Raw genomic sequence first — 21,420 nt, forward strand, 5'->3', positions numbered from 1 at the left:
CAATAGTGTGATTTAGGAGTTCATTCACGGCTTGTGCTCTCTAGGAGATACACGCACACACACATACGGATACTGAGACACAAAGGTTATATACTGCCCCGTCTTAGGCTATCATTCACGCCTGGCCTGAGTTTAGTCATATTTATCTATGTTAGCCATAGAAAAATAGCCACTTTATGTCTCTTTCTGAAATAGTGTGGTTTAATTTTAGGGGTACAAGACACTGCCTTTAGTGAACTTATTAAATTGCTAAATGACCACAAAGATAAATATACCGTATGGTATGTTTTGGGCGTTAAAAGTACTTGTGGTGAAAACAACAGACATGGCAGCCATGTTTTCTTATGTAATCCATGCTGGACACTTAAACTACATCCACCACTGCTTCAGATGAAGAGGGTAGTTTTCATCTTTTACACATTTTACAACTCCTTTCTTCTCTGAATGGTTTTGCGGGGCTTGATTTGGTGAACAATGCATGAAAAAAAAATCTTTTTCAACTAATGGCTGATGCTCAACAGTTCTCTGATTTTACTGGCACAGCCCTCTTGACCTAGATTGTGTGCCAACAATCCCTCAGACCACAGAATGCCAAGTATATCTACAAACAATCCTCCTCCACTTAGCTGCTCTGTTTGGAGAGCTATTCCCACAGAAATGCAAACATCACTATCCTCGGCCTTCTATGGGCAAGTCCAACCGGGTGGGTTGCATTCAAGATACTCAAGATGCAGTGCGCTAGACTGAAATCCAAACAACCAGATGAATTAGAGATCTGCGCTCTGTGGGGTTCTAAAATCAGATGGGATGTTAGGCAAACATGTCTGTGGAGGGTATTCAAGACACTACTCATTATGTCTTTTCAGTTTACATCCTACAGAGTCTTTCCATTTGTTTTTGGGGGGGTTGCCTTCTTCCTTGTTTTTTCCCCTCTCACTGCCGCCTCTATGTATCAGAGCTAGGGTGTCCAAGAGTTTCATCATCTTAGATGGTTCTTCGGGCTCTCTCCGGGTACCATTTTTATTTCATTTGATGCCTGTTCTCATAAATGTTGGATCCTGTCCCTGGACCCAGAATGTGAGGTATTAGCTGCAGGCAAAAATAAAAGTGTGGGCTAGAATGCTACTGAGCACCCTCGTCAATTCTGATATCTTTATATTGTATATTACTTGATGACAGGAAGCGTGTGTGTGTGTGTGTGTGTGTTTGTGTCTATGGGAAAGTATGCTCCTTCAGTTTTCAGGTTCTTTTTTTCCACATACAGCTATGGATGTACATGGAATCCTCCATGTATAATTTGATTTTGAAAATAATTCCAGCCATGGTTCCTTGAGAGAAATCCATGGTGCTGAACTGATCCCTCTTTATGATGTTTGAGAGAGGCCCATTACCATGTAGTCATGGCTGGCTTGGCCCTCTGAGCCCCTGCTAATAGGGAGGGTAGTAGTTAAACCTATATGCCTTTGACAGAGGCACAGCACATGACTATAGGCTGCTCTCCTCATCTGGGACACTGAGCCCCTCTTAGGAGGCTGCATGGTTCAATGGTGTGCCAGCATCTTAATGCACAAACCGCAAGTGTACTAAAGAACAACTCAGCTTGCATATGCGGTTGTGAATATGGTCATATGTATTTGTGCACTTGTGTGTTTTTTCTTTACACAGAGTTGAATAAGCCTTTGGTGCAAGTTCAGCTGACCAATTATAGTACAACTTTCTGTCCACTCATTTCACTGAGAGTAACTGAGGCAGAGCAGGAACTTCCAACTGGGAATTCAGATGTGAAAGCTGAGCTGCATGAGGAACACCGACTGCTGTCTGCACTCAGTCTATCCCAGGAATCTCACAATGAGAGACGACACAATGAAAGGAGAGAGAGAGTTGGAGACTTAAAACAGTTATGCTAATTTTGGGCGGTACAGAAGATAGAATTTTTACTTCACATCAAATTCAGTTTGTTACTCATGGGGAGTACTTCTCAGCCAAATAGTTGTATAAAGTCTTCAATGAGAAAGTCTGAGAAAATAACCTTGCTAATGTCATAATGGTTCATTTGGCTTGGAGACTACCAATTTTTAACAGAAAGCCTGCATCACAAACTTGGAGCATGGAGTTTGAAATATGTCAGCATTTACCAGGCAGGGAGTGTGTAAAGAAGACACACTATTGAGTTGCACTTTGGGAAATGTAGGATCCTGAGTTTTTGAAGCTTTAGGCATGCAAGGGACTAAATATAATGGTTGGGTATCTTTGCATCGGTTTTGACCATTCTTTCTAATTTTTCTCTTATGAGTCTCACAACTTTATAGAAGTGTAATACTAAAACACTGGGGTAAGATGTAGAACAGCACATTTGATTTGCTGACCCCTCACCATACCATGTGAATTATGGTGACTGCACATTGAAGTAACAATAATGAAAACGGAGGCTCAGGTCTGTGCCAGACATGTAAAATGATGCTCCAACTCATCTGTATTCCACAGTAGATTTATTATACATAGGTAAAGAAGCTTTTCATTCTTTCATCACTTTCTTTCAAACCCTCTCTCAAACCCTCTTTGTCTCTCCTTTCTCTCTGCCTCTCACTTTCTCTCTGTCTCAGCCAGACACTGGGAGGCTTTGACTTTGATTAATGGTGAGCCAAGCTCTGCATTAAAAGCCAGGGGCAGCAAGTGGGGCCAGATAAAAGTGGAGCACAGGAGCAAGGGATGGAGGGAGGAGAGAGGAGTGCAGGACACAGTCACCAATCACTGTCAGCATCATCGTCCCAGGGTGACAGTGGGGGACGCAGTTGGAGGGGACAGCAGTGCTTCATTGGGCTGAACCTCACCCTCACATAGGCACAACACATTGTCTCTGACAGGCTCTTCACACATTGGCTACTAGGATACACAGACACACATACATGTGCACACACTGTTTATCTCTCCCTCTCCTGCTTTTCCTCTCGAAAACACGGACACTGTCCAGTGGGACACGCCAGTGAGAAAAGTTTTTTTTCCTTCAGGGAGTGTAGTGAGAATCTGTGTTGTAAAGATAGAAATTTATAATTAGATATTCAGAACTTACACTTGCTAGCCTAATAATCAGACTAAATTTACATTTTGTTTTCACTTCATTATTAAGTTTAAGTTTGACATTGTGTTCATGTTAGTAAGGGTTACTTTTGCCTCAACCAATCCGTAGTAACTGAAATATCCTTCCTTGTCATTTCCAGTTGAAATAGAAAATTTACAGTAATTAAACTCAAGTTCAAAAAAACAAAAAACATTGCATGAGCAGCTCCGTGATGTAGGAGTTGCTCTGGCACAGGAATATGATGTCTTAATCCTTAATCCCACCTGCAAATCTCTGATCGGCTCGATTGTATCTCCAAATGGGGTTAACAGCCGTCAATAAGCACAACACCAGACGTATTTGAATCACTGAAAAAAAATCTGAGATATGGGTGGTGATTCAGAGGTCTCAACCCAGGCTATACATTTATACATCAGACACTTAACACTTGAAAACATGCATAAATAAGTCTCCATGTAAAAAGGTATGTTTTCCTGTGTGCCTGAATGCATGAACTGAGTTGGGACCAGGACTCGGGGCTGTGGAAATACCTCTCCTCCTCAGCCCCTTTTTCCACTGCAGAAATTTCTGTGTGTGTTTCTGAGTGCCCCTCCCTTGGGTCTGTCAGGAACAGTGTGTGCCTGTGGCAGGTAATTGATAATGCAGCCCAGGCAGCCCTAGCCCTGGTCATTGGACCGTGAACCAGCCTGAGAGGCAGAGGCTGAAGTGCACCGAGGTGAAGCTTAGCCCTCACACTCTCTATCTAGGGTATGAGAGAGGGAGAGAGGGAGGGACAGCGGGGGTGAGGTGAGAGCCAAGTGAGGCAGACGGAGCTGAATCCATTCGCAGGATAAACAGAGCTCATTCATTTGTTTACATTTACATTTAAGGTAATTATCTGACACAAATTAAGAAATACTTACCCTGATCAAAACTATAGAATAAGCCATCTTCCTAACGCGATTTCCAAGCAACCACATTGAGTGTAAACATCAGGAAGAGACGTTCGAAGAGAAGAAAGATAGGTAAATAGGTAGAATAACCATTAAGGAGTCTGATAAAAATTATTAATTTAGCTAAGCAAGGGTGCCATTTGCTGCCTTTTGAAAAGGAGATTCAGAAAGAGGGTGAGTGGAGACCAGGTGGAGTGATGACTAGGCCTCAGCAGCAAGCAGGCCGAGAGCCAAGAGGCTGATAGGCACAAAATGTAGAGCATGGGCTTGTGTGGGGCTGTATTTATGCCTGCAGACATGGGGGTGGAGATTCCTTTCCAGCACTGTATACAAACACCGAGGCTTTGAACTTAATACAAGCAGCCACTGAATCAGTTTTTAATCAAACCTACTTGTATGTTTGCAAATTGGTTTGATGAGTAAGTTGAACTGGATTCATCCGTGAACTTTAAATTAGAGGTTATCTTCGCACCTTGGAGGAGTTTGTGATCATACAGTTATATTTTGGGGCATATTCACATGCCATAAAAGAGATTGATTTGTACATAAAAGCTAAGCAATTTGTATTTTTATTTAATATTTTGTGACATTTTCAAATTTCTGTCTCTATCACAGATTGGTGTATTTATACTAAGGATTCTACTTAAAGCCCCTTCAAATCCTCTATAACATTAAATAGCCATGACTCAAAACTCAGCTAATCTGTTTCATCAGGACTGTGTGCGTGTGGTTGGATCAGATTCTATTGACAGTGCTGGCAACATGAGCAAACAACCCCATAATTGTCATTAAATTCTGATTCAAATGTTACTCTACCCTGATTGGTGCATGAAAGTACGAGACATCACATTTTTTCAACTGAGCCCCACCCACTTCAACCAGCATCCAGAATTCATAGAACCATAGTTGCATACGTAACTCTCCTTCTGTTTCATTCTTCCTGACTGCCAGAGGCAGTGCTTAACACTGGATGACTATTACCATCATAGTCACGAAGAATCCCACCTTACCGGGAATGATCTGAGGGCTCCTGAAAGACAGCTGCTGCTACTGCATGTGGAGCAGCGATAGTGACCCTGTAAAAACGGGCAAAGGTGCACGGCTTAGCCCAGGTGGCCGCTGCGCAAATCTCACTCAGAGGCACCCCCTGTAGTGCTGCCCAGGAAGAGGAGACACTTCTGGTGGAGTGGCCCCTGATATTAAGAGACAAAGGCAGTCCTCTTGACCTGTATGCCTCCTCAATTACCTCAACAATCCACCTGGAAACAGGTCTGGGGGTGCCCTGTCCTATGGCCCCCATAGCAGATAAGAAGGCTATCAGAGTGGCAAAAGCCAGCAGTTGCCCATATATAATGCCGCAAGGCCCTCACTGGGCAGAGTAGTTCTGCTGAATTAGCTTCCTCATCCAGTAGACCTCAGGGGTCATAAGCTGCCAGCTTGACCTGATTAAAGTGGGCTCTTTGGGATAAATGACGGGTTAGGCCAAAGTGCCACCCCTGTGCCATTCGAGTTCCAGCACATGCATGCGTCACTCATTGACAAGGTGTGAAGCTCACTCACATGTTTAACTGATGCCATTGCCAGAAGAAAAGCAACCTTTGCTGACAACCACTTTAGCCCCACCTGCTCCAGAGGCTCAAAGGAGGGGAGACGAAGGGCTTCCAGCAACAGAGGTAGGTTCCAAGAGGGAACCATGCCTGCGTTTTTTGTTTTTTTTTAAGAAAACGGGTCACCAGAGTATGAGACCCCACAGTCTGGTTATCCACTCTAATATGCCTGGCCAAAATCGCCCTCGACCCTCAGGGTGGAAGCACAGAGCTTCTTTTCCAGCAAAGACTGCAAAAACCGCAGTATTTTTGGCACAGACAAACTATCAAGAGCCTCCTTGTGAGCTCTACACCATTCTGAAAAAATCTTACACCTGTTGTCATAAAGTACCCTGGTGGAGGGTGCCCTGGAGTCCATAATGGTTTGGATTACCGCTTGATCAAACGCCGCTAGGAGTGGTTCAGGCCCCTCAAGGGCCAGACCCATAGTTACAAGCGTTCCGGGCTTGGATGCCAGATGTGGTCCCCCAGCTGCGAGAGCAGGTCTTGTTCCTGGGCAGGCACCATGGAACCCCTTCTAGAAGCCTGTGCATCACTGGAAACTAGGGCCAGTTTGGGGCGACCAACAGGAGTCAGTGGTTGCCTTGCTGCAGTCTGTGTAGCATTACCACTATCAGTGGAAATGGTGGGAAGGCAGAGAGGAGGCGATCTGGTCATGGATGTGCAGGGGCGTCCTGTCCCAATGGACTCGTTGTCTTCATCAGTGAGAACTGAAGGGGGCTGTGGGTTGAGGACTCTGAGGCAAACAGGTCCACCTCTGCTGTGCCATGTTGGGATTCACAATGGTTAAAGGGGCACCAAACTGTGTAGGTGCAATCAATTAAATTTGGCTATCAAGATGATCAAAGATAGTCATTAATACTAACATTAATGAATAAAGTCCTCGGGGGCACCACAAGTGTACCTCAAGCACAGAAAGCCCAGTGGCACTACAGATGTCACTAACGTCAACATACCCAACAGCCTGAGAAAAAGGCTGTACTTCAACCACCTGTTCTTCCAAAAATGGCGGAGAAGCTGGAGTATGGTCTCTACTCGCCCTGGAGTTGGGGAGACAAGCATTTGGCAGGAGTCTAGGGTTAATCCAATGAACCCTTCCCTTTGGCTGGGTATTAGACAACTTTTGGCCTAATTGATGGGAAGCCTCAACTGTCTCACATGACATAGAAGGGCCGTGAAGTGGAAGTGGCTTGCACTGCCCGTTCCCAGGTTGTAGCACAGATCAGCCAGTTGTCCAAATAAGGATCTGTATACTGTTGGCTTGCATCGGAGACAGTGCTGCCCGCATGCACCTCGTAAAGATCCATGGGGCTAGGGAAAGACAGAACAGGAGGACCTTGAACTGATAGGCCTTGATGTAGCGCTATTGGGATGTGAAAATATGCGTCCTTCAAATCTGTGGACTTGAACCAACTTTGCTGTGTCACAGCTTGGAGCACATCTGCTGTACTTAGCATGTGGAAGGGCAACACCTTCAGAAATTTGTTCAGCCCTCGTAAGTCCAGTATAGGGCAAAACCCACCCTCTTTTTTGGAATTAGAAAATAAACTGAGTAGAACCCACCTTGCTGTGTCTGAAGCTCTACTTCCTCTATGGCATCCTTCTCCAGGAGAGTGGATAATTCCTGTCTCATTCCCGAAGGGCCAGGGGGGCAAGCCCTGAGGTCCTGGGGCCAGCATCGGAACTGAAGACTGTACCCTTGGGAAAGCGTGGCCACCACCCAAGGGTCTGTAGTGCGATAATCGGACCCCTGTCCCCTCTGCATCTGAGGTAGCAACCACGTGGGAGCCCAGTGGCAGTGATCATGCAGCTCGAAGGATTGCAAGGTCCATGGGTTGCAGTAGAGGTGTAGGTCCTGAAGGCTGGCAAAGTGCTCCTGAGTCTGGTTCGCCTGGATTCCCCTCTCCAAGGCCTGCTGCACTGCTGGGCCAAACAGCTCCCCCGTAACTACAAGGAGAATGTGGAGGGCCCTCTGGCCGGCTCCAAAAGTGGGGATTGGGCCTCTGGTCATAAGGGTGAATGCTTGCAGAGATGGCTGGGAGGGCAGCATATATACATAAAAGATTTTATGAAACAGAGTAAGAAACATACAGTGTTTCAACAGTGTGTGGTAATTCTGTACATTATTTGTGGCTTAGGCCTTTAATAATGCCTATACTAATTTAGCAATTTAAAGATGTGAAACCAGACACAGAAACAAACACAAGCATACATGCACATGCACACACATATATACAGAGTTCATGGTATTATTATTATTATTATTTTTAAAAATGTGATTACAGTACATAAGTGAATTACTTATATTCAACCAGAATCTTTTGAAATAACAAATAATTAGTTTTCTTACCAGCCATAATCAAATTTGACAAAAACAATGAAGGTCATGATTAAACAATTACATCATGTTGTTTAGCTTAGCCATATGTCGACCTTTGTTGAAAATTTATAATATGAACCAACTGCCACTTTTGAGAATTGATAAAGCTTTGGAACAGCGTTAATTACTGCATCCAGTGCACCCTGTGGATGCCTCACTTAGTGCTCCTATATTCTGCTCAAGTAGCCAAGATTACTCAGTCCAACAGCAGACTGATTCCAACACGATTGGTTGCCGGACTCACGCCAGACTCGTGGTGACTTGACAATTCTGGCGCAAAGGTAGCCTGAGTCCTGCTAACTGGAGCTTACACTCAGCTGAAGTCCACACCCTCAAATCTGGCAGCCTTATTTTGGCCAAAGCCGGCACGTATTTGATCCTGCAGTGCCAGAATGCAGCACTAATCAGCCCGACTCAGCTGGCTACCTGGTTACTGATGAGAGTGGCAGTTGTACTGTTTAAACTTGAATTCTGTGCAGAGTACTGATAGCGAATGATGATTTATTCTAGGTACACACATTGGATGATATGTATGGCAATTGTGCACTATTTTTATAATGTGCACCATCATTCCTGAAATTATTAGTGTGGATAATGTACCATATATGACTAGCTGTCATGAAAAGTAATTAAGTGGTTGTCCTATAGCTGGCTTGATATGCCTATTTTGAATCTAAAATAAAGCATCACTATGGCTACAAAAGGCCACAGTTCCACATGTTTAGGTTTTAGGTTAATATTAACTTTCTCTCAAACTCTCGCCTAGTGGCTGAAGGAATACTGGACAATCAAAGGAGACTTCCCAGACTAGTGTCTTCACCTCACGGTACCAGACAGTCAGCATTAACACAAGAGATTCTCATAACTGTTATACTACCTCTGGATAACTGCAGAGTTTTTTTTTATCTGGAAGTAAATACCTACTTATATTATTGTTGTTACAGTATGTGAGACATATCTGTAATAATCTGTTATTCTAGAAATGTACTGATTCTGTGTTACTCTTTCTGTGGCCTACAGCTCCCTCCATAGTTCCCATCATGCACCAGATCAGCTCCACCATGAATAGCTTCACACTGTCATGGCCACAACCAGAACAGCCCAATGGCATCATCCTGGACTATGAGCTGCGCTACTATGAGAAGGTAAGATACATCGTATGTGTGTTTGAAAATGCATGAATTTACATGTTTATGACTGATTGCATATACAGTATACTGTAAGTGTATATTTGTATGTGTAATTTTCACGTGTATCTGCAACAGTGCCAGCTCTTTCAGATACTAGGTGTTATCGCCTACTCTTCACATGCACAGCATGTAAAGCCCACAAAAATCTAAGCTCTCCCGGATATCTTTGAGCAGAGTCCCCTGGGTTGATAATATGTTCTTTCACTGTGTTCACTCCATCTCTCCCACTGTTCTTTGGTTTCTGCTGCTGATGAAGTGAATAGGTTGACCTCTGCTCCAGGCCCACTCTACACAGTGTAGCAACCTGTCCCGCTGTGAAAATGCATTGCGTCTGGGGGGAGTCACATCGACCCGTCTGCTCACACACAATACGTCTGCTTTATTAAGTCGCCAGCCCTACCCCACAGTGCCTGTGCTGCTCCAGTATTGACCTGTAGGCTTTTCCCAAGGCCTGGGACATAATGATACCTAGAGATCAGAGACTCTAGCTTTTTGTTTGGGCCCTTGTTTGTCATCCTAAAGCTGATCGATAGGTATAGCAAGGTTGGCCATGCATGTTTTCCCCAGTGTTTGTCATCTTAAGCTAAGACTTTTGTGAGACTTGGTGAACCTTCACCCATGTTCTGCTTTTCAAATAAAAGATAAAAATCAATAGAGTTTTAAGAGTTTTTCTCTTTCTGTTGAGTTATTTATTTCACACAAAGTCATTTTGGCTAAGGTTCATGGATCAATATTCACAACTCCAAATAGTGTTTGTCACATTTAGCATTTTCTATCAGAGAGAGCAACAATCATGTTTTTAAATGATGTTTGCAGTTGGAAACTCAGTTATCCAATAATAGCTGCATTGCTTGCTGTTTCCCCCTGCAGCATTGCACAGGTCATAAAATTGAATCCGATTGCCATGGCCCTGAGAAACCTTATCTGCCAGACAGCTTAGTGTCGTGTAAATAACACTTATACAGCCTCCCATTAGCTCATGAATATCAATGAAACCTAATCCTATTGATGTTTATGTAGCGTGTCCTCAATACAAATAGATGAGCACGGCATAATCACAAATTAGTGAATTAAGGAGGACAAGATTGCTAATTGCACTGGGATGATTCAGGTGACAGAGAGGCTGCACTCTACGCGGTCTACCTCTGTCTTAATGTACCTTCATATCCTCCTGTACGTGTGTCTATCTAGAAAATGTACCACATAGATGTGGGTAAGACACAGAACGTGAGTCAGAGTGATTGCTTTGTGACACACTGGGCTGTGGAGATGAGAGTTACACTTTGGCGGTCCTCCTTTGACACTCTGAGTTTCGGATCTGACAAGGCTTTTTATAGGCTCTAAACAGACTTTTCTTCTGCTAGCCACTGCTGTCTAAAGTGTCACTGTAGATGTGTTTGTGTGCCTGATTAAGCACTAAACCTCAGAAGGAAAAAAGCAAGTGGTGGCAAATTTGGGCAAAATAATCAAATATATAATAGTATATGCCATGTGTGTAATTTCCATACCAGTTCACATTTATTATACACATGCATTATGAAAAGTCCACATAAATTCTCAGTGTCACAAGCGTTGGCTCAGATTACATGCATGCATGTTTAGCCTGCTTGTTGCATATGGAAGAGCAGAGAATTAAATTGCATTCCATCGAGGTCAGTCCTGCCAGCTCACCATTGATTCTCTGAACGCTTGAGAGGTCCAGAAAATCTGGAAGTTCCATGCAGCCGTAATGTGATGATGTGGCCTTTTAGTCATAAAAGGCAATTTTGGAGGGATGTCTCTCACCATGTCTATCACACACTCCCTTGCACACTCCCAGCTTTACTCAGCGCCATGGGTAATTTATATGCTGGAGTATACAATAGTAAAAAAATTGGTGTTTTTATATGAAAATTGCCCTGTTATACTCTTTTTTTTATGCATCTCACCGATGCCTGCATTAATCTGAAAGTAGTCACACCGTTATGGTTCTGGAGTTGATTGTCTCAGTGTGCCTGGCGCAGTCAGCTAGTCCTTAGCACAGCAGAGAGCTGTTTCTCTGTACACTCCATCTCACAGAAAAGCCCCATATGGCCATTTACAATAGCAACTTCTCCAGCAGCATTGCATTGTCACACTCTGTGTTGAGTAATACTTCAGGGTAACCATAAAAGAAAATTATACTTTTATTTCCGACCTTTGCTTAATGTTGTAGTTTTAGCCATCAACCTGATAACATATTTCTCACAACTTTAATTTTTGTAGACACATGAACACATTTTTGTAAATAATGTTTTAAGTAATTTAATTGTTTTTTTTAAGATTGTTTTTGTGGCATGTTTGTCTTGATTTGACAGTTCACAGTAGAGAGTGACAAATAAAGTATGGAGAGCGAGTTGGGGACGACATGGGACAAAGGTCCCCAGATGGTTTTGAACTGTGGACATTGTGCTTACATGGTTGTGTGACCTTGACCTTCACATAAGCATGGATGTATTAAGAAGAACTGTTTAATGTGTTTATAGGTTTATCAGACGCCAAAACACTGCACAACGGTTTGTAATACTCACAGACAGGATTTTACAACTCTGGAAAGTTACCACGGCGGCAACTGTTTTATCTTTTGTTGTGAAAATTGCACGGTAAACTGTAGAAATACGCTGTTCATGTTACATGTACAAAGTAATCCAACAGGAATGTGCACTTGCATGTATTTGATTGCAAAAGTTGAGCCTGGTTCAACTTTTTTGCAGGAGCCCCCTCCGTTGGCACCCCCCCTGCGCAGACGGACTGGCTCCATTCAAATGACTGAGATGGTTGCATTTTTTGGTCGGACAAGTTAGTCTGAATTTTGAAAAGTATATGGATATAAAAGTAAAAAGTTATAACTCACTATGTCCACATAAATATGTATATGTACATATATTTATGCACATACACACACACACATATATATATATATATATATATATATATATATGAAAACTTCATCCTTCACCCTCTGTGGGTGGTCTCATCCTTCGAGCTCAGGTCCAAGCTCCCAGGTCCAGAGGCCTGGGAGCTTGAGGGTTCTGCGCAGTATCTTTGCTGTTCCTAGTACTGCACTTTTCTGGACTGAGATGTATGGTGTTCTTCCAGGGATCTGCTGTAGCCCCTCCTCCAGTTTGGAGGTCACTGCCCCGAGTGCTCTGATGACCACGGGCACCACTATAGAGATCATATATATATATACGTATATGTATAAACAACTTTGTAGCAATGCCTAACTCTGGTAAGTAGGCCTACAACATGTCAAAGTGCACTGGTTGATGCAATAAAAAATTATAACAGATATTCAGTGTAATAGTAGTTCAGAGAAATTGGTAATATTGCAATTAAACCTGTCTGAGGCTTGTATTCTGTGTCCTTAATAGATATAATTTTAAAGATGTGTTTGATTAATGTCCACAATTTCTGCATTTATACTGGTGCATACAGTGTTACCAATAGTAATATTTCCTCAAACTACAAAAATAAGACACAGTCTTCCACCTACAGTACAGTGGCAGTTTAAGCTATAGTCGCATGAAGGGGTGATAATGACTGAAATGACTGCATTTTGACAGTTTCACCTGAAAGCTGTGGTGAGTGCTGAAGGCTGTTCTCTTAACAGGCTTCACTCCCTTCTTCAACCCACCTTCTCATTACAGAGTAAGTGGTCCTGGGACCCTGTAAATTGGGAAGCAAGATGAAATGAATTAAAGGTTTGCAGAGAAAAAGTAGAATCTCATGCTCCCGGTCTCTCCATTTTTCTCATACCCTTTTTCCTCTGGCTGCCTGAAAATTTGGGGAGGGTGGAAATAACTCAGCATAGCGGAGGTCAGGCCTTCCATTAAGGCTGGAGCAGAGCAGCCACTGGCTCTGGTTACTGATGGCTCTGTGCGTGTAGGTGTCAGAGAGAGGGTGTGTGCATGTGTGTGTGAGCTTGCATCAGTGTTTGTGTGTGAGTGTCAGTAGTAGTTCAGGTGTATCCATTCTGGATGACAGCAGTACTGTCATACTGCAATGTGAGAAATTTAAGAGCAAATACAAGTTTACAGCATGACACCAGAATCTACAGCATACTGACCACCATCTGCATTTCTGGCACTCTGAAAGCCCCCTTGTATTTTACATACAATTAGCAATTCCTCAGAAGAGAAGCCAGGAGAAAGTATATTAAGTATGAAGTATTATTCTTTTCTACTCTCCATGCCAGCTTTCAGAGTCGACCACAACACTTTTGTAGACACACAGATGTTGTACAGACAAGTTTAGATTTTTAATGGAACCTGTGAAAAGCAAGACTTGTGCAGCACTCCCACAGTCCCCCAGCAAGGGAATTCACATTTCCACCTTCAGACTCTCTTCTTCTCTCCCTCTTTGTTTGTCTCCCACCCTGCTCACTCAGGCCTCCTTGTTAGTCTCCAGGTGAATGGAATGCATACAAAGAGTCATCTCAAAAGGAGGTGGCTGCAAAGAACAAGAAAAACAAACTGAAAGCTCTGAAGCAAATACATTTCCCTTCAAATTTACTGTAGATAAAATGATTCTTCTCTCTTACCAAGCTCACTAGTGTTTAGCTGGTGGCTTTGCAGAATCAGAATAAGAGGAAAATCCTCCAATTTTTTTTGTTGCCGTATGGTGATATAATTTGTTTTTACATTATTTTAATTTCTTTATTTCCCAAAACGATTAAGCGGCTTTAATGGTCTTTAATATCAGATTTTATCACCATTGTATTTCCATACAAAATAATTACCATTTTCGTTTTAGATTAGAATTCATGAGGTAATGGTAATTATTTGCATTTTGTAATAAAACCCATCTAGTCTCTGAGATTTAAATTGTTAGCCCATATTCCCCCTTTTCTTTTGTTTTATTTCTACCGTAGGCAATACTTAATAATTTTAACATTAATGGGAGAGATTTCTTTCTTTCATTTCCACTTTACAAACATAATATTAGAATGTTCTCCCTCATACACTCCCTCCCCCTCTTTCCCTTTGTGTGTGTGTGTGTGTGTGTGTATGTGTGCGTGTGTTTGCATGCGTTCATGTGTGTGAGCCTGTGAAGAGGACACATGGTATTCCACCATGTCTGTCTTTGTGCCAGGTGGCCATGCTGTCCATTTTGGGTGGTTGGCATTTTTTGAAAAAGAGACACACATACACCAACCCATACACACACATGTCAAGTCAGGTTTATTTTTATTGTCCAATATCACATAAAATGTCTTGGTGGCCTTAAAGGTGCAGTATGTAACATTTAGGAGGAGCTATTGGCAGAAATGGAATAAAATAATTTAAGTTAAGTATAAGTATGTTTTCATTCGTGTATAATCGCCTGAAAATAAGAATTGTGTGTTCATTGCCTTAGAATGAACCGTTTTTATCTACATAGGGAGCTTGTCCCCTTCCACGGTGGCCGCCTTGTTGCACCACCATGTTTCTACAGTAGCCCAGAACATACAAACCAAACACTGGCTGTACATTGGGCCTTTTGCGTTTTTCGCCAGTTTCGCGGCCACCATAGTTTCTCCTATACGCTTGGGACGGAAGGATGATCTGAGTGGTATTCAAATGGTTGAAAACTGCAATTTCAACACTAGATGCCACTAAATCCTACACACTGGACCTTTAACCATAGTAATAAAATAAGGTGGAAATGGCAGAAAGTGGTAAAAAAGAAATTCAAAGAGAGATCTCCCATCTGCAGTCTACTGGCAACGCAATAGCAATTGGTAGGAAATTGTTAATGTAGTACATCTAGTAAATGTAGTCAATCCTATAAAATGTTCAAATAAGTCCAGTAGTTCACTGGGTTTTAGAGAAGGGAGAGGGAAGATTTATTAAAGCTCCCTCCTGGAGTAAATGTAAAAGGTGTGAGTGTGCTTTACCATCATTCAATACATGAGACAGTAACCAATAAACAATATATATTAGGGAGACCATTCTTGCTACGTTTGTCTCAGTGATTTAACTGTTTGCTGCAGAGACCAAACTCCCCGCAGTGCTTCCTGTCTGTCACCCCTGGCAATGCTTTTGATTGGCTGCTCTGCCATCTGCCTTCCCACCTGCAACTCTGTCTTTATTTAGCAAGTTAGGGTGTGGTCCACCTAATCCCCATTTGACTTGCAGCAGGAGAGGACCTCTCGTGGCTGGAAGTCCCTCCTGGCACAGTCTTTTATTGGCTATCCCCTAACCTGCTGGAGTGCCAAATGCCAGCTCATTTTTAAGTGGCAGATGTGGGTGTGTATGTGTGTATGTGTCACATAATCCCCATTTGACTGGCAGCATGAAAGGGCCATTCCTAGCTGGTGCTCCCTCAAGGGATGCTCCCCTATTGGCGGTTAGCCATCTGTCTGCTCACCTGTCCTCCATTCAAACTATGACTATGAACTATGGTTCCAGTCTCTCATGGGGCTTCATGTCTTCTGCATCTCTTTCAAATGCACAAGCTGTCGCTTTAAAGTCAAGAGAATTATAGAGTATTTGTATGCAGCACATTGGAGAGATGACAGATTGTGTGATCTATGGACAAACGGTCTGTGAAATGATTAAACTCTCTAAACCAGTTACGTGCAGCATTCCAGAGACATGCAGCATTGGAAACATCTCTTTCCTCTTAGAGATAGAATGAAAGCTTGTTGGTGCGATGCTCTCAATCCCAAGTCCAAACATTTGTCTTCATCAAGCCCAGAGTGTCCAATAAGAGCTAATGTGATTGCACACATCATTATGTGGGGAGTGGGGGCAGATTTCATAGCTGTGTTTACCTCGTCTGCTCAATGACGGAGCAACCGGAATGATTCAATTACACCAATCAGATTGGATAATGATTTCGATGTGGGTTGCTTCTGCCTCGAGTTTCTTATCGCTTCCTGCCATCCTCTTCCTCCCTCCTCCTTCCCTTTCTTTCTCCTTGCCTATCTACTTTTTCCACTGCACTGTTGTCAACTCAGATTTTTTGTTCATATTTTCTCAGAGCAGTCCTACATGTATTATAAGATGTATTCCAGCATTAAACAATGGTGTGTTTACCAAGCTTAAAACAGCATGCCTCAATTTACACTGTGAATTTTGCCCCTTCACTTTCAACTGCCCCGCTCCTTCTCCACAGTATGTCTGCATCTAGCTATCAGCAGCCTGCAGTAGTGGGTGTAGTGTAGGTGTCTTATTTTCTGGCTGTCGTATTCACTCTGGGTTATGGGAAGGTGACAGGCCTAAGTAATTACTGATCCCCCATAGCAGATACCTCCAGCAAGCCCCAAACTACACTGCAGCAGACTGCCTGACTAGCTCTCTTGAGTCTGGAGATAGAAAGACAGAGATACAGGATACAGGACAGGTCCCATGGTCAGAATAAACATTTACATAATGGTTGGCTATATGTATGCATCCATACACACCTGAACAAATGCATACATTCATAATGTACGTTCATACAGACAAATGCACGTTCATAAGGGTGAAAATAAAACTTTTGCGAAGATCTAAACAGATATTCAACTCTAAAAACAGAGCATAGGAAAGAGGGCAAATACCTAAATAGAACGTTACAACAAACAATGATTGACCAAAGGATTTTTATAGCATTTCCTTCAGTGAAAAAATAAAATGCTTTCTGTGGATGGAATTGGCCTGCCATCAGATTTAAAAAGCAACCTTCTTCAGACAACAAAACAAGAGGATGTAATGTTCAAACTTCTTGCAGTAATTAAACTGCCTGATAAAGCACATCTGAAGAGACAAATATACAATGCTATTCTATTACTGTTCAGAAGTAGCTATTGCTCTTTGTAATTTGCAAGAAATTATTGCCTTTAATTACCATATTATGTATGTGTGTTACTCTATGAATGGGAAATATTGTGTGTTTGTGTGAGTGGTGTGTTTGTGTGTGTGTGTGTGTGTGTGTGTATTTTAATGTGTGTATTTGAAGTTTAAACTGACCAAAGCCTTATTAAAAACTGGAATAACAAACATATTACAACTTGCCATTTAAATGGGCCCTTAAAACGTACATTTTAAGAGAGCTTCACTACCATTAACTGTTCTGTCAGTTTATCCACGCCTCTCTACTATCTACTGCTTTCATCCGTCCACTGTCAGTGTTGTTTATCAAAGGTACACTGCACTTCCTGTATCTCTGGTTTACAACAACTACAATATATATAGCCTAAACTGATTTGGTCCACTTTCCCCGTACTGTTTCCTGAATATATGATGCTTGATAAGCCTGTTTGTTGTCTCACTGTCAAACTCCTGCTACTACCACTGGATCTTGTCTTAACTGTGTGGTTTAACACTTTCCCGCTGTCATCTTCTCTATAAGTCATCTCTAACCTGCTCCCTGTGTTCGTTGCTCCTTTCAGGACCATGCAGAGATTAACTCCACCATCCTGCGAAGCCAAACTAACACTGCACGCGTGGAGGGCCTCAGGCCGGGTACAGTCTACGTGGTACAGGTGCGGGCACGGACTGTGGCTGGCTTTGGCAAATACAGCAGCAAGATGTGCTTCCAAACCCTCACAGATGGTAAGGATTGCAGAGCCAGGAGAAACAGCTCTCTCTGTCTCTCTCTATCCTACTCTGTCTCGCTTTGTCTCGCTCTTTCACACACACACACACACACACACCCTAACTCTTTCTAACACTTTTGTCGCTCTTTGTATTTGTTGTTGCATTATTATTAGCAGGTGAGATAGAGGGGAACCGTAATGTTTGATTGCACTTCTATTTCTACAGCTAAATTAATTTCCTTCACGGTCAGGAGTGTGTGTTTGTGTGTGTGCTTTGAATATGTAGAACGCTGAGTGTCTTTTGTTTGTGCAACTAACTGTGCTTGATCCAAAATGCTTAGCTAATTGGTTTTTCACCCGGCCCTTCTGTTGCTAGAGAGCCGTCCCAGAATGCATAGCTGTGATTAGTAGTTGATGAGATTAATTTTTTTCCATGGGGGCGGGCTGGATTCGTGGAGAGGGAAGGGGCTGAAGAGGAGCTGCAACACCTGCTATACTGGCAAGGTTGTGGAACTATGTTTATTAGTGTAACTGCAAGAAGGTGTGTGTACAGGGTTGGTAGTTGCATATCACTTCCTCATGTAGTACTTTTTTATAGTCTTGCCAGGCAGTGAAATTGATGCTAAACTTAACACAGCATGATTCAGTTGGGATGGATTAAACATTTGACTGGATATGTGTAACATTCACAATATTTGCCAAAGTGCATTGCTGGACAACTAGCCTACTATGCATGTGTGGCCATAGTTCATAATGTATCAAAGACAAGAGTGACATTTCTATATTGTATTGTGTTAATGAGGATGATAACGATGAATGAGACGGTGAAGATCTTGAGGGACGGGAAGATGAGAAGGATAATAATGATGATGAAGGTGATCATTGGGGCTATTTACTTGTGCAGAGCAGATGTAGTGGCACAATCATGACCCCTTTGCTCTCCCTCACGGTCGCAAATGGTCTTTCCCTCAAACACATATGCAGGCACACACATACGCGCACACGCTTCACACTTTCTCACACAAACAGTTAGCGGTTCATCCGTTGGCTCGCTGCCATAGCACGACATTCGTCCAGGCAATTAGCGGCAGACGCTGGAGAACTGGTGACAATCACATCCACAGCTCCACCTCCTGCCCTACTGGTCTCCTCTCCCCTTGTCAAGCCGCTCCACTGTCTCATGAAGACACCCAACCACTGCTCTCCATCCATGTCTTTTCTAAAAACATATAATCCCTTTGTCCCTGTGTCTTCCTGTCAGCACATTTTCATACATTTCCACAAGGTGTCCTTTTGCCACAGACAAACACAAACTCGCAAGCAGTGCAGACTTGATTGACAGTTGTGATGAAAAAGAGGTGATTGGTCCATCAGTGAGGTGACTGATGTCTCAGTTCTCCAGTTCTCTAATAGGCTGAGGCCCCGAGAACTAACTGATTGTAATAGGAGCCTATTTACCACTGGAACAGGTAGCTGTGTGATTTCTGGCTGTCAGGTAAAATCACCATTCTCATATGGGTGAAGGGGAGATTTATCTGGACCTCTCACGTCAAATATGCATCAACAAAGAACAGGAAGACTGCCTGGAAGCTTGAGGAGCTGGAATATCATTCACACTGTTTGCTTGAAATGTACTTGATACATGTGCAAGTTAAAAGAGTGAGCAATTCCTGTCACATTGGGTTTCCTCATATATCCCAACTCTCGCACTGCTCCGAAGATGCATTAGTTCTCCCTTTATCGCTTTAATCCAATAGGCCCATTCTACACGGGGGATTGGATTTAGAAGCTGCTGATTTGCCTGCAGCATGCTAAATCGTGCATTGCTTTAACTACAGTGTTTGCTGGTGCCAAAATTGTGGGCAGACAGGCACACAAAAAGATAACCGAGGATTCTGCTGTGTAGTGTTTTTAGGCATTTAAGCTGTCCTCTGACAGAGGACTGTGTCCTCTACGTACATAAAACATGTTTGGGCTATATGTGTGATTGGCAGTAGATGACTTTGTTTTCAACACATGAGAAACAACATTCCAAGGTGCACTTTCTTGTCCGCTCGTTTCTGACAGGTATTGCAACAGAGAAGGCTGAGAGGCCCTCCTCGCTCTTTCTTACCATCAGTTTTATGCTTTCTCTCTCACTTTCTGTCTCTCCCCTGGTTTATCAAACACAACCTGTCAGTCAGTCTTGCTAAAGCTCACCAGATTTCAGTCAGCACCACTCAACAGAGAGATCTATATGTATCAGTACACACAGTCCACTCTGCCTCTTCTTCTCCCTCTATCTCTTCCCTTTACTTCCCAAACACACACTCACATACACACCTCAAAATAAACACAGCCATGCTCCTTAAGCTCCACCTAAGCCATTCACAATGTCTGTCCGTCTGTCTTTCTCTTTGTGTAACACAGATGACTTCAAGTCTGAGCTGAGAGAACAGCTTCCTCTGATTGCGGGGTCAGCGGCAGCAGGAGTGGTCTTTATTGTTTCCCTTGTTGCTATCTCCATCGTGTGCAGCAGGTAACCACATTTTCCTTTTTCTGCTACATTTGTCCGTGATAAATTATTTAGCTTCTTTTCAGACTGCCAAATTTTCTCCTCAAGAAGAAAATAGCAACAAATGTAGCCCACTTTTGCCATTGCAATGGCAGTAAATAGCTTTGTGGGGAACTGTAGGAAATGTAGGGGGTGGACAGCGTGCTCCCCATTTGCTAATAACTATTGAGAGAGATGGCAACATTGCATGAAGATGGATTTCCATCACATTGTGATGGATTGCACTCTTTGAACCTTAGAACCTTCTTTGAACCATATATGACTACTTTGCATATAATACAATATGTCAAAGTAACATTCAGTGTACAGTGATATATCAGGACAATGTATCTTAAAATTACTCATATTCTTTGACACTGAAACTCAGGTGTTACAGTGTGTTTTTGAGAGATCTACAGTATTAGCAGCATAGCCCCATTCCCAGGTTATACTTAGTATGTTATAGTAGTTATAGTAGTATGTGAGCTCCTTGCATATACTGTACGCATAGAGCATTCAGTAATAGCAATCAATTTAATGGAAAGGAAAGCTAAGTTGATATATTGGAAATGGAATATTCAATTCCATAGAGAACCTAACAACTCCTACTTTGCCCTGTTAACTTGCTTAAGTCAAGCCAATTTCCTTTTGCAGCAGTTTGTCACATTGTCACACATTATCTTGCTCCGCTTTAGATATATGAAAGTCACATTTTCTGCAGTGCTGTGTGCAACTTTGAGCAAGTAAAGTGTTCATCAAATGGGCCAGGCTCTTTTGATGCTGAGGCGGAGGAGACAGATGAAAAGCAGAGCGATCCTATCAAGGTCTAATTAAAAATCAGCTCATTTTCATAAACTTCATTTGCCATTGCTAACCCTCTGCAACTGATTCAATTTCAGCCATGTCATTTTCAGGCCATACAGAGAAACATGAACAGTAATAAGGCCTCATTTACACTTCCTTTCATCCTGTCATCGCTCTCTCTTCTCTCTCAATATTCATTGCTCCCCCAGGAAAAGGGCATACACCAAGGAGGCGGTGTACAGTGACAAGTTGCAACATTACAGCACAGGAAGAGGTGAGTTCACCCTAATACTTACGGCTTCTATAAGCTAGTAGTAAGTTTTTGGTCCCATATGTTTTGTTTGTCTGTTAATTTGCTGGATGGCTTTTTATGA

The 21,420-nt window shown here is 42.7% G+C and overlaps 1 protein-coding gene across 8 annotated transcripts in view; it reads left to right on the top strand.

Annotated features, from left to right (window-relative positions):
* LOC122886643 (ephrin type-B receptor 1-B) overlaps nucleotides 1–21,420 on the top strand; it is a 153,104-nt gene that overhangs the window by 102,891 nt on the left and 28,793 nt on the right. For all 8 annotated transcript variants that reach the window (XM_044219083.1, XM_044219081.1, XM_044219075.1 and 5 more), the window contains exons 6-9: nucleotides 9,019–9,143; nucleotides 17,563–17,725; nucleotides 20,119–20,227; nucleotides 21,256–21,320. In XM_044219083.1, coding sequence (XP_044075018.1) covers nucleotides 9,019–9,143; nucleotides 17,563–17,725; nucleotides 20,119–20,227; nucleotides 21,256–21,320 — 462 coding nt within the window. The remainder of the gene's footprint in view (nucleotides 1–9,018; nucleotides 9,144–17,562; nucleotides 17,726–20,118; nucleotides 20,228–21,255; nucleotides 21,321–21,420) is intronic.

The sequence above is a fragment of the Siniperca chuatsi genome, linkage group LG13 (assembly GCF_020085105.1).
Source record: "Siniperca chuatsi isolate FFG_IHB_CAS linkage group LG13, ASM2008510v1, whole genome shotgun sequence".
NCBI classification, from domain to species: domain Eukaryota; kingdom Metazoa; phylum Chordata; class Actinopteri; order Centrarchiformes; family Sinipercidae; genus Siniperca; species Siniperca chuatsi.